General features: G+C 31.5%; 1 protein-coding gene across 1 annotated transcript; it reads left to right on the top strand.

The window, feature by feature from the left end:
- The first annotated feature begins 427 nt into the window (after positions 1-427).
- On the top strand, positions 428-817 carry LOC150034768 (uncharacterized). Its single transcript, XM_090316842.1, has one exon. The coding sequence runs from the start codon at positions 428-430 to the stop codon at positions 815-817; it is 390 nt and encodes a 129-aa protein (XP_090172968.1).
- The last annotated feature ends 11,730 nt before the right edge of the window (positions 818-12,547 follow it).

The raw sequence follows: 12,547 nt of genomic DNA on the forward strand, positions 1-12,547 counted from the left end.
AACAAGGACTTAGTTAAAATTAATTAGTTGAATCTTACTAAGTTAATAAACCCATATTTTGCAAAACACTTAGTGGGAGGAAAAAGATGTAGATATGTTGGTTTTCCACCCACGTTCTCCCTAAAAGTCTACTAGGTGAGATTCATGCTCGATCTCGTGGTGCCCTCGGCACACCCTCCCTTAGGAAGGTATTTGCATGGGTCAATTCACTCAATATAACGCTTATATTTGATAATCAAATGTTATAGAATAAGAGTTATTCTAGTGTAATATTTGATTGAAAATGTCTCAATTCACTGAGGGAATAACTATTCACCTCGATGTTTGACTTATTCTACGTCACTAAAGTATCATTGCAAAACAAAATAATGTGCGTTCATTATTTAATTTTTGCTAAAAATGATTGGATTAAATAAATTCTGCACAAATGTCTAAAATAAGTGATTTGTTTTATATTAGCAAACATGACAAACTCAGAAATCACCTTGTTGGAACCGCTAAATTAAATGGTGATGACTATGTACAATGGAAAAATACAATCAATACGGTTTTGGTGATTGATGACTTGAAATTTGTTTTCTTGGAGGAATGTCCTCCAACTCCTAGACCTACGGTTTCACGACCTGTTCGTGAGGCCTATGACAGGTGGACTAAGGCCAATGAAAAGGCCAAGGTCTACATTCTGACTAGCTTAATTGAAGTATTGACCAAGTATGAAGCCATGGTCTCTGCTTGGATGATCATGGAGTCATTACGAGGGATGTTTGGCCTACCTGCCACTCATCTCAGGCATGATGCTTTAAAGTCTATTTTTTAATGCTCGTATGCCAGAAGGGGCATCTGTCAGGAAACATGTCCTTGACATGATGGTCCACTTCAACGTGGTAGAAATGCATGGTGCTATCATAGACAAAGCCAGTCAAATTAGCTTTATACTTGAGACTCTTCCGAATAGTTATCTCTAGTTTCGCAATAATGTGGTTATGAATAAGATTCAGTAAAACCTTACCACTCTCCTAAACGAGCTGCAGACTTATGAGTCCCTGATGAAAGTCAAAGAAAATGATGGGGAGGCAAACATTGTCACTTTCTCGAAAAATTTTCACAGAGGTTCAACCTTTAGGACCACGTCAGCACATTCTTTCTCATCCTCCAAAAAGTGGAAGAAGAAGAATGGTGGTAAGGGAAATAATAAAGTTAATCAACTTGTTGCCACCTAGAAATGGAAAAAGGTCAAGGTGCAAAAGGAAATTATTTCCACTTTAACCAAGATGAGCATTGGAAATAGAACTGCCTAGTTTATTTGGCTAAAAAGAAGAAGGACAAAGAAGATAAATATGATTTACTTCTTCTTGAAGTGTGCTTAGTGGAACATGATAGCAATACCTGGTTACTTGATTCAGGAGCCACTAACCATGTTTGCATTTCCTTACAGGAAAGTAGTTCCTGGAGGCAGCTCGAGGCTAGGGAGATGACTCTCAAGGTAGGAACAGGCGAGATCGTCTCATCTATAATAGTAGAAAGCATCAAGTTACTTTTTTATTCTAAATTCATATTGTTGGACAATGTGTATTTTGTTCCAAACTTTAAAAGGAACTTGATTTCAATATCTTGTTTTCTAGAACATTCTTATAATATATCGTTTATTCGTGATAAGGCGTTTGTCTCGAAAAATGGTGTTGAAATATGTTTAGCAAAAAATGAAAGTAATTTATACATACTAAGGCTGTTAGTATCTAAAATGCTCCATAATGTTGAAATATTCAACACTGCAACTAGCCAAAACAAAAGAAGGAAAGTTTCTCCAAAAGAAAACTCTAAGACTAGGTCACATTAATCTTCATAGTATTGAGAGATTGGTTAAGAATGGACTTCTAAACGAGTTAGAAGAAAATTATTTACTAGTATGTGAGTCATGTCTCAAAGGAAAAATGACAAAACGACCTTTTACTAGAAAAAGGTTATAGAGCTAAAGAACCCTTAGAGCTTATACATTCAAACTTTTGTGGTCCGATGAATGTTAAAGTGAAAGGAGATTTTGAATACTTCATGACTTTCACTGACGATTATTCTAGATACGGGTACGTTTACCTAATGCAACACAAGTCTGATACACTTGGAAAGTTCAAGGAGTATAAGGTTGAGGTTGAGAATTTGTTAAGTAAAAGGATAAAAACACTTCAATCAGATCAAGGTGGATAGTACATGGATGTAAGATTCCAGAACTATATGATAGAACATGAAATCACATCTTAACTCTTAGCATCCGGTACACCTCAACAGAATGGTGTATCAGAAAGGTGAAATGGAACCCTGTTAGACATGGTTCGGCCTATGATGTGTTATGATTCTCTTCCCATCTCGTTCTCAGGTTATGCAGTGGAGACTGCAACATACCTTTTGAACCAGTCCATTAAAGAGTGTTTCTGAAACACCTTTTAAGTTATGAAGAGGTCATAAAAGTAGCTTACGATATCTCAGGATTTAAGGGTGTCCAACACACTTTCTTGGGGCAAACCCGAAGAAATTGGAACTGCGTTCAAAATTATGCCTATTTATAGGCTATTCCAAGGAAACGAGAGGCGGTCTATTTTTCGATCCAAAAGAGGATGAGGTATTTGTATCGACAAATGTAACTTTTTTTTTTAGGAAGACCACATCAATGAACATAAATCATAGAGTATGATTGTATTGAATGAACACATCAAATACACTACTGAAACTTCAACAAGAGTTGTTGAAAAAGAAAACAATTCTAAGTACCACTGAGAAAACATTAGAGAGCATTACCGCTTTACCCCTGTAGTTACCTCTAACTCCTAAAGTACCACTGATTCTTCTAATGAACAAATAATTAATAGTCCAATTATAAACTAACACCTCTCAGGCTAGTGGGAGGTTAAGGCCTCGATATTCAAGACCCTGACATTGAAGTTTCTAAGTAAAATATCTCTTAGTCATTTTGCCTTCAAGGCATGACTCACATACCAGTAGAAAATTTTCTTCTAACTCACTTAGAAGTCCATTCTTAACCAATCTCTCAACTATTGAGATTTATGTGTCAACCTTAGGTGCAAAAGATGGACATTTTCTTTAAGAGAAATTTTATGTATTTTATTTTGAGTTACCGTAGTTTTAAATAATTTAATATTTATGAGGGTTTTGTTGCTAACAGCCTTAGCACATAAAGATTATCTTCCAACTTAGTAAAAAAAATCTCTACACCATTTTTATAAATAAATGCTTGATTTATAGGAAAATGTACATAATCACTTTGTTCAATTAAACACTCTACTGAAGTTAAGTTCTTTTTTAGATCAGGAACTACATAAAAATTTTCTAACAAAATAAATGATTTCTGTAAAGTAAGTCAGAGTCATCCCACTACCTTCACTAAGACGACGTGCCTAGTTCCAACATGCATCGTCATCTCACCAATCGCCAATTGTCACCAGGAATCAATTCCCTAAAATGAAGAACAAATGTGGTTAGTGGCGCCTGAATTTGTTATCTAGGTTGAATCATCATTCTCCACTAAGTAAGTTTCCAACACAAGTAAATCATATTTACCTTGCTTGGTCTTTTTCTTCTCTACCAAGTATTTGGGACAATTCCTCTTCTAATGTCCCTGTTGGTTTCAATGGAAACATATTCTCTTTGTAGCCTTACCTTTATTACCCCTTTGGGTAGCAGCTAGTGGGTTAGCTTTCCTCTGGCCTCCCTTCTTTTTCTTCCACTTTTTTAGTGTCAGAAGAAGAGGGTACAATAGAGGTCGAACCTCTGTGAAACTTCTTTGAGGACAAGGCAACATTTGCCTCACCCTTCTTTTCCTTGGCCTTCATCAATGATTGGTATTTTTATAGCTCGTTGAGCAAGGTAGTCAGGTTGTAGTCAATCCTGCTCATAACATCATTGTTATGGAATTGTAGGAAACTTTCAGGTAAAGTTTCTAAAATGAAGCTAACCTGATGGGCTTTATCAATTATAGACTCATTCATCTCTGCCACATTAAAGCGGACCATCATGTTCAAAACATGTTCTCGAATAAAGGCCCCTTCTGGCATGAGGGCATTGAATATGTACTTGAGTGCATTATGTCTGAGCTGAGTGAATGATTGTCCAATCATTCCCCTTAAAGACTCCATGATCTCACGGGCAGTGAGCATGGGCTCATGCTTCTTGGCCAAAATCGCATATAGGTTTGCTAAGATGTATGCTGGGCCTTTTCGTTTACTCGAACCCATCACTTGTATGCCTCTTGAACATTTCTGGTAGCATTAACTAGTGGGACTTGATGACATTCCTCAACAAGGACAAAGTTTAGGTCATCGATGATTAGAATTGTATTGATTGTGTTTTTCCATGTTGCATAGTTATCGCCGTTTAATTTTTCGAAGACAAGCATATTAAGTGTAGCATAAGTCATATTAAATGTTATTGAAACATACAATTTATTTATATTAGTTAAACAAGCATGACTCAATTTGAAAAACCAATCAATTTAGCAAAATAATTTAATGCATCCTATGTGACATCTATTTTGCAATGATGCTTTAGTAGGACAGGGTAAAAGCCACCATAGTTATCCCTTCACTGAATTGAGACTATCTCAACCATTAATCACACTAGAACTACTCTTATTCCTATAATTATTAATCACCATTGTTTGGTCCAAAAAATTGTTAACTAGCTTAACATTTTTCTTGTTAGTGTAGCCTCTCATTTTAGATTCTAGAGTTATGCCCCAATGAGCTAACTGTACGAAAAAATCGATTGGGGAAAAAACTAAATAATTCCTATCTATTTCTGGAGTTTGAGTAAAAAATCATGCAAATGTCATCCGTAGGGGGCATATGCAAAGGTGCCTCGAGGCTGAGCATGAAAGTTTACTCCAAACTAATGAAAGAGATCGTGGGATGTGTTGACACACATCCCGCTCCCACTTATTATAGACACTCTCTCCATTCACCTTGATATTGATCTATACAAACATCACCTGTAAGGGGAAGCAAAGGTGCCTCGAGCCTGAGTATAGATCTCACAATGTGAACTTTTAGAGAGAAACATGATAGGAAAAATGAAGTATCATATACCTCATTTTTCTTCCACTAGATGTTTTACCTGGGGTTACTTAACTTAGAAAAATATGGCTAATTATTTTTACTAAGTGATTATCTACTTTGCATAGTGTAACATTTACTTTGAATAGTTAAATAATATTGATTATTGTTCATTAAATGCTTTAATAAACTTTAACCAATCATTGCATGTTTGTAACAAATCTATCTAATTCACCTTCCAGATAGTTCCTAGGTTAGTTCCATTTTCGTCAGCTTAAATACTCCAACCTAGACAGAACCGATCTTAGACAAAGGTATCTTATAGATACATTTGTTACAAATTTAATTTTTTTTTAATATTAACCAATTTAATCCTATTAAACTGATTAAACGATTAAACCTATTTCTAATCTTATTAGAAATAAAGTGATCATAGGTCTAAAATGAATCATATTTTAAACTATTTAAAAAATGATTTTTAACCTATGTAAACATGCAATTCTTTATTATAGATTTTAATTTCTAATTTCATTTATTTATAACTATTATAAAGAATAAATGAAATAAATTAAAACCTAAGATTGCATCTAAATGACATACTTTAGAAAAAATATAACATTTATAAATTACCTAAAGTTGTGTCATGCTTCATGCAATCTCATTTTCATTTCTTAACATTCATAACATTTATATACTAAAGTTATGAAAAATATTAACAACATACATCCATACATTCTAACTATATATAACAATTATAATATAAATGATGCATGGTAATGTTATTAATGCATGCAATCATATATTAAACCTTTTATATTATATGATGCATGAGCATGCTTTAATTAAACCATACAACTATATTATAATATTTATAATATTCATGATGCATGAATAATGCATAACCTATGGTGGGATTTTCTCTATATGACATACATTATGACATATATTATAAAAATAAATCATACATCCAATGCATAATTTAAAAAGTAATAATTTGGACCGGGATTGGATTTCTAATAATATTTAAATTAATATAACAGTTATATTAATTTAATTAATAAAAAACTAATAATTACATTAATAAATAAAAAATAAAAAATAAAGAAGACCACTGTTGGACCGCTGGAGAATTGAACCACCGGTTCAAACTACTGGATCGCGAACCGTCCACCAAAAAACCAGTCTACTTCATATCAACATGTTTGGAGCACCGCGAGGCTAGAACTTTTTTCGTTGTGTCACGTGGAAGCATTACGACGCTAGGCACAGTGTCGCGGAGAATAACTTCTGTATAGTGCATTTTTGCACCGATCATCTTTGTTTTTTGCCCTGAAAACTCCAGAGCTATGCCAGAACAAAACACAAATGACTTGTACTACTAAAATTATAGACTCAATAGCGAATATGCCCAAAAAATATTGGGCCCTTACATACCGAATTTGTAAAATTAAGCAGTACAACTATAGACCAATCTTGAAATATCCAAAATTGCAAAAACTATATTCATCCACATTCATCAACATAAATGCAGTTTAAAATTGCAACCCACCATAAATCTTAATTCTATTTTGAAAATAAATAAAATTAGGACTCACAAAACCTGATTCTGATACCAATTAAGGTTTGTGAAAACCGTGCGAAAGTGTGATCGGATCCCAATTTCATTTATTTTACAGAAATAGATAATTCGGAGGACAAAAAACTTCATGCATTAAAAACAATTACAGCATGCTTTAAAACAAAATAAGAAAAAGAGAAGAAGAATTAAGGTTAGGATAATTACACTTACTCTTATAGTCACAAAACCCTTCACGAATTCCTCTCCAATTGATGACGAACTCACAAAATACAACAACCCAAATCCAATCTTGGACACTACCTCGAAGTGACCTCAATATTCTCTGAAAGGTTGAGAACATGAGGAAATTTTGTGGACTTCTCTTAATTTTTTTGGAAGAGAGAATGGAGAGAATTGAGAGAGAAAATTTTTGCTAGAGAAGAGATTTTTCACAAGAGAAAGATTCTACTTACACTTTCTTTTTCATGAAAAAACTCAAAGAATAAGGGAAATCCAAAACCCTAACTTCCTCTCCACTAACATGTAGTGAGAGAAAAGACGGGGGAGTAATCAAAATAACTCCATCATTTAATTTTAAATTAACAAAATAATATTAGCATAATACACACATATATATAATAACAAACTTATAACCTATGGTTTATATTATATCAAATACAATATAAGCTATAGTTTAAAATTCTCTCATTTACCCTATAGTATTTAATATATATCAAATTCATATTAAATCTAACCTATAGTATATATATGAATCATATTCATATAATTAATATTTGGATCAAATTCAAACATTAATTTCCACTCAAACAAAACTTTATATTATAATGTATCAAATACATTATATTAATTATATCACATATAATTAATTCCCTCAATTAATTTGAACAATTTAAATTAATCCAAAGTTAATTTGATTCTCAATAATCTCAGTTGAGCTACCAAGAGGACCTTATGGACCTATAGATTGAAGCTCCAATGGTACTTGGATAATTAATTAAACTCTTTGATTGAATTGTTCAACTTTCATTAACTGTCGGTCACTCCACTAAAGACCAACAACTGAACTGTGTCCATCGGATATAACCAATCAATGGTGCATTGACCCTTCACAAATTGCTCGTAAGTACAACTAGGCCAAATTTACCTTTTTATTCCTATAGTTACATCTAACCTTTTAAGTACTACTGATCCCTCAAATGAATAATAAGTCATAGCCAACTATGACTAAACTTCTCTTGGGCTAGGAGAGGGTGTGATGTCATATTGTTTAAGCCTCGGAATCAGTCCTTAAAGAAGCAATTTATCTATTACTCTAACTATAGAGAATAAGTGGATTCCTTCTTGTGTAGTTGCGCCAAATCCCCAATCAGATGAATCCCCAAAATGGTAAGCATATTGAGTCGATGACACTGAGCAGTCTCACTCATGAAAATCAAAGGAATGCCTTCATAGGTAGGAGTTCACAACTCACTCAGGATTCAAGTCAAGTCATCTATGGTTATCCTGGTGAAATGTAAGTCTCTTTTATCAACGATGTTATATAGTGAGAATAGTCATTTCGTGGTTCAGTTTTATGCAAACTTTTTGTATAGAACACCCCCACCCAATGTCTCCACATGAATGATCAGGATCAGGTCATTTGTTGCACTTTACAACAATTGTAACATCTACAAAACAGTTCATATTCATAGTATCACAATGATAAGATACCTAGCCATATCCATTTACTATAGACCATTTAGGTTGTCTCTTAAACATGATCCACCTGTATGTCTCCACATGCATGTTTAAGTTATAGAAGACAGCCTTGGATTTTAGTTTATTAGTTTTGTTGGATAATGCTACTAAACGTAAAATAAAATACTACTTATTTTATTAAATAAATAATTATTTACATAGGATCCATGAGATTTAGAGCATCAACCCCAATGCATATTTCGTCGCTCAAATCCAGACCAAATAATTCATTCGTATCCACTGAAAACTTATGTAATAGCGGTATCACGAGTCGAACACAAGGAGCCCTCAAATTTCTCAATTAAATAATTTTTCAGTCCAAGGGTAACCAAACGGAGGGGTGAGTTTGTGAAATTTTTTTGTTGCAAATTAATTTAAATACATAAAATAAAATAAAAGTGTTGAAATTCAATTTGAGAAAGCCTAACTTGGGTTGTTTCGAAATGCTCCTATTCAATGTATTTGATCATAGAATTTATATTACTAGAGTCAGGTAATTGTTTATACGTAACTGAATTAACTGGAACAGCCAACTAATTCGACCTAATCAACTAATTAGCCCAATTCAAATCAATTAACAACATGAAAATTTAAGTTGGCCTACTTACATTAAGCTCTAAGACAAAGTCATATTGACATCTAACAGGAACAACCTTAATTAAATATTCATGGATTCAATTCTAAGTTGATTAGAACAATACTCACCCAACTTGATTTGCAAGTGAACCTAACATGTTGCTTCTAGATGATTAACACAAGATTATATGTCGCGTATCAAATGTCAATCAAAAGCGATAATTATCATATTCCTAAGTGTCTAATAATATAATCATAATCAACCACGAACAAAACTGAATCCAACAATTATAATAAACTAGTTCGAAAGCACACAATTACATTGAAATAAGTAGAAAAATCCTAAACCCAAGCTAGAAACGATTACCTTAGTCCATAATATCATGACAAACGTCAAGAAATCGTTTTGATACATCCTCAAACCAATAACAAAAAAAATGGAGAAAAATAGTGTAAAAGTCGGCTGGAATCGGAGCTCCCTTGTCTCTGTTTACCTAATTTTTGCAAAAGAAGTATTTATAACATTGTCGCAGCGTCGCAACGCTGGACCGAGCGTTGCAGTGCTCTTATCGCAGCGTAACACCTCAAGGTTGCGACGCTAAGCGTTACGCTCGGCTACTCGCGTGCGCCTCTTCGTCTGTCAATGTTCCAAGCATTTCAATGCTCCAATGCAGCATCGTAATACTCGCACCGATTTTACATTCTGCCTTCCAACATAAAGGACAGCGTAAGGGAAGGGTTGCAATGCCGTGTTTAGGGACATTTTCGTATTTTTGGCTTTCTCTTTTCCCGTTGTTGCAATTAAGCTCCGTTTTGGCCCGTTTTAACTCCATTATGTCACTAACACCTCGTTCTACCTCATAGATGCTCAAAACCAATAAAATAGCCAAATAAATACAAAATTCAAGAACAATCTTGAATTAAGCGGAGTAAGATAGCATGTTTTCGATGTTATCACTCCTTGAAATCCATCAAATGTTCAAATGCTTATCGAATAGCACAATATTGATGAGTACTTAAAAAAAATTAATTTTTAAAATGGCTATACTTCTCAAATTTTACCTGGTTAATAATATGGATTAAATTGTAATGTAACCATCCATATCTTGAGATTTAGATCGTAACTTGCAACCTTTTTTAGTTTGCCAATTGCATTGCATGCAGAAATCAAACCATCCCTTATTGGAAATGTGGTTGATGGCCTTTCATATTTGTCAAATTTAGATTGTAAAATATAGTATTATAAATGATATAATATTGTAAAATAATAACTTTACAAAATTTATAGACATATCTAAATGTTAATAATTACGATCTCTGTGATTCGAATTCCTTACCTCAATTGTATTAAAAAAAATTTACAAAATTATTTACATAAAAATGTTTATAAGTTAATCAATTAAGTGTAGACTTAACCAAGGTTTAAAATGTTGATTTTGATAGAAATATCAAGGTCTTAATTTTACTGAAATTTCAATAGTAATATCGATAAAATGTCAATTTTTATGGATATTTGTGGAAAAATTATAAAAACAAAAAATTCAAAGAGAAATAAATTTAAATTAGTAAATAAACATTTTATAATTTTTAAACAAGTTAGCATGTTTGTTATTTATATATATATATATATATATATATTTTGCATCAATGACATCTTATTGATTATTTTTAACCTTTCAAAGATTTTTTCTAAGATAAAATAGAATTGTCCATTCACCCCTCATATCGATGTCAAACTCATGGAAACATATAAACATCGACATGTCGATGGAAATTTACTTTGGATTTAACTTTGGAGAATTTTTAAAAATAGAAAAAATAAGGAAAATTATTTATATAAAATAGCAAAATTTTAATCTTTTTTTATAGAGATTGATAAAAACGGATAGAAGTCTATCAATGTCTATCAGTGATAGAAATTGATAGAAGTCTATGATAGACGCTGATAGAAGTCTATCCGTGTCTATCAGTATTTTTATTGCTATTTCTGTAAATAATTTGACATTTTTTCTATATGTAAAAATTTTTCTTTAACTTAATATTTAGTTGGTAGCTACAACTATTTATATGGTTTATAAATATGCTATTGGTTATATCTAAATTGGAATCAAGTTTCTAAATTTGGTACCAAAAAGCATAATATATGTGTTTTCTTTTATTGAATCTTTTTTTAAAATCTTTGTTTAAAGATTAAAAAAAAAAAAACTCTAAGATTGGCTATAGATTTTTTTTTTTTTTTTTAAATGTTAGAGCTAAAATTGAAACCAATGAAGTACGTTTTTTTTTCCCCTTCTTTCCCTTTAAAACAGACTATAAATATGATAGTTTATTATTTTCATAATTTTAATCTTAGATCTCTACTTTATGCTTTCAAATTGCTTTCTTTCTTTTCTGTTTGAGATTGTATGCAAAACATTATAATGAAAGAATCTCAAACTCCTTAGGCCTTGCTTGGGATCGGATAAATCATTTATTAATCTATCATAATCATTTTTTCATCTATTCAAATATGATGAATACATATAGATACATATATTATATTTAACTTTCTTAAGAATTTGCCAAATATTTACACACAAGGACAGATTTACTCAAGGCTCAGATCTCCTCAACTTTATATTCTTTATATATTATATATTACAAATCATTATAATATTAAAATTATTAGTTAACCCAATGGTAAATTTATCTTCTAGCTCTCTTTAGACCTAAATTTAAATTTCACTCTTTACATTTTTTATTAAAACTCCCGTCAACCAAATTTCTAAATCTACCACTATTTATACATCATATTAATATACTATTTTTAACATATGTTCTCTGTCGAAAGTTTGATTGTTTCAATTATTTTATAAGAGTTATCTTTCTTAAAATTTTATCAAACCATTTTTTTAAACAAAATTAAATGTGAATCAAATCATATAAATTTTTAAATAATTATACTATAATAAATTATAAGTTAAATATTAGTTTTTAAAAAAATTATAATAATAAATCTACTTTGCTTCTTATAACTCTAATAAATTGTAATATTAATTTACTATTAATTTACCCAACACAATTGTGACATCCCATATTTCAAAAAAATTTAAGTTAGTTATCTAAAATTATTGAGTTTTAATTTTCCTTTCATTTTTGGAAATTGGGATTATTAAAATAAATGAAAAACTTTTATCGGTTAAATTGAATTTCATTGGTTAGACAATTAATTATCTTGAAAATATTGAATTTTGTCTCCTTCTGATTTTGCCTAAATTAAGGTAATTTGAGAAGGTAATTGATTTATTAACTTAATAGAATCTTTGGAGATTTTGAAGATATTTTGATAAAATATTTTATTTATCTTTTTAAATTCTGAAAAAAAAATGAAATAATTGAGATTTTTAGAAATTAAATAAGAGTGAAAAGAGACAGAAAATTGAGGAGAAAACAATTCGGTTTTTCAGCGATAGCTTTCACAAAATTGTCGATTTTTAGAGTTTGAACCGTTGGATCGTGTTCAAATTTGGTGAGTCTGTTCAAGACATATAGAGTTTCATTTTGAACGGTTGGATCGTTGTTTGAAGCTCTGGTTTGTTTATAATTGTTACTGCAT

The sequence above is a fragment of the Benincasa hispida genome, chromosome 8 (assembly GCF_027475165.1).
Source record: "Benincasa hispida cultivar pf3 chromosome 8, pf3_genome.v1.1, whole genome shotgun sequence".
In the NCBI taxonomy this organism is placed as follows: Eukaryota; Viridiplantae; Streptophyta; class Magnoliopsida; order Cucurbitales; family Cucurbitaceae; genus Benincasa; species Benincasa hispida.

Bases quoted from the DNA above. Each gene is read 5' to 3' on its own strand.
- LOC150034768 (XM_090316842.1), top strand. From the start codon at position 428: ATGTCTAAAATAAGTGATTTGTTTTATATTAGCAAACATGACAAACTC.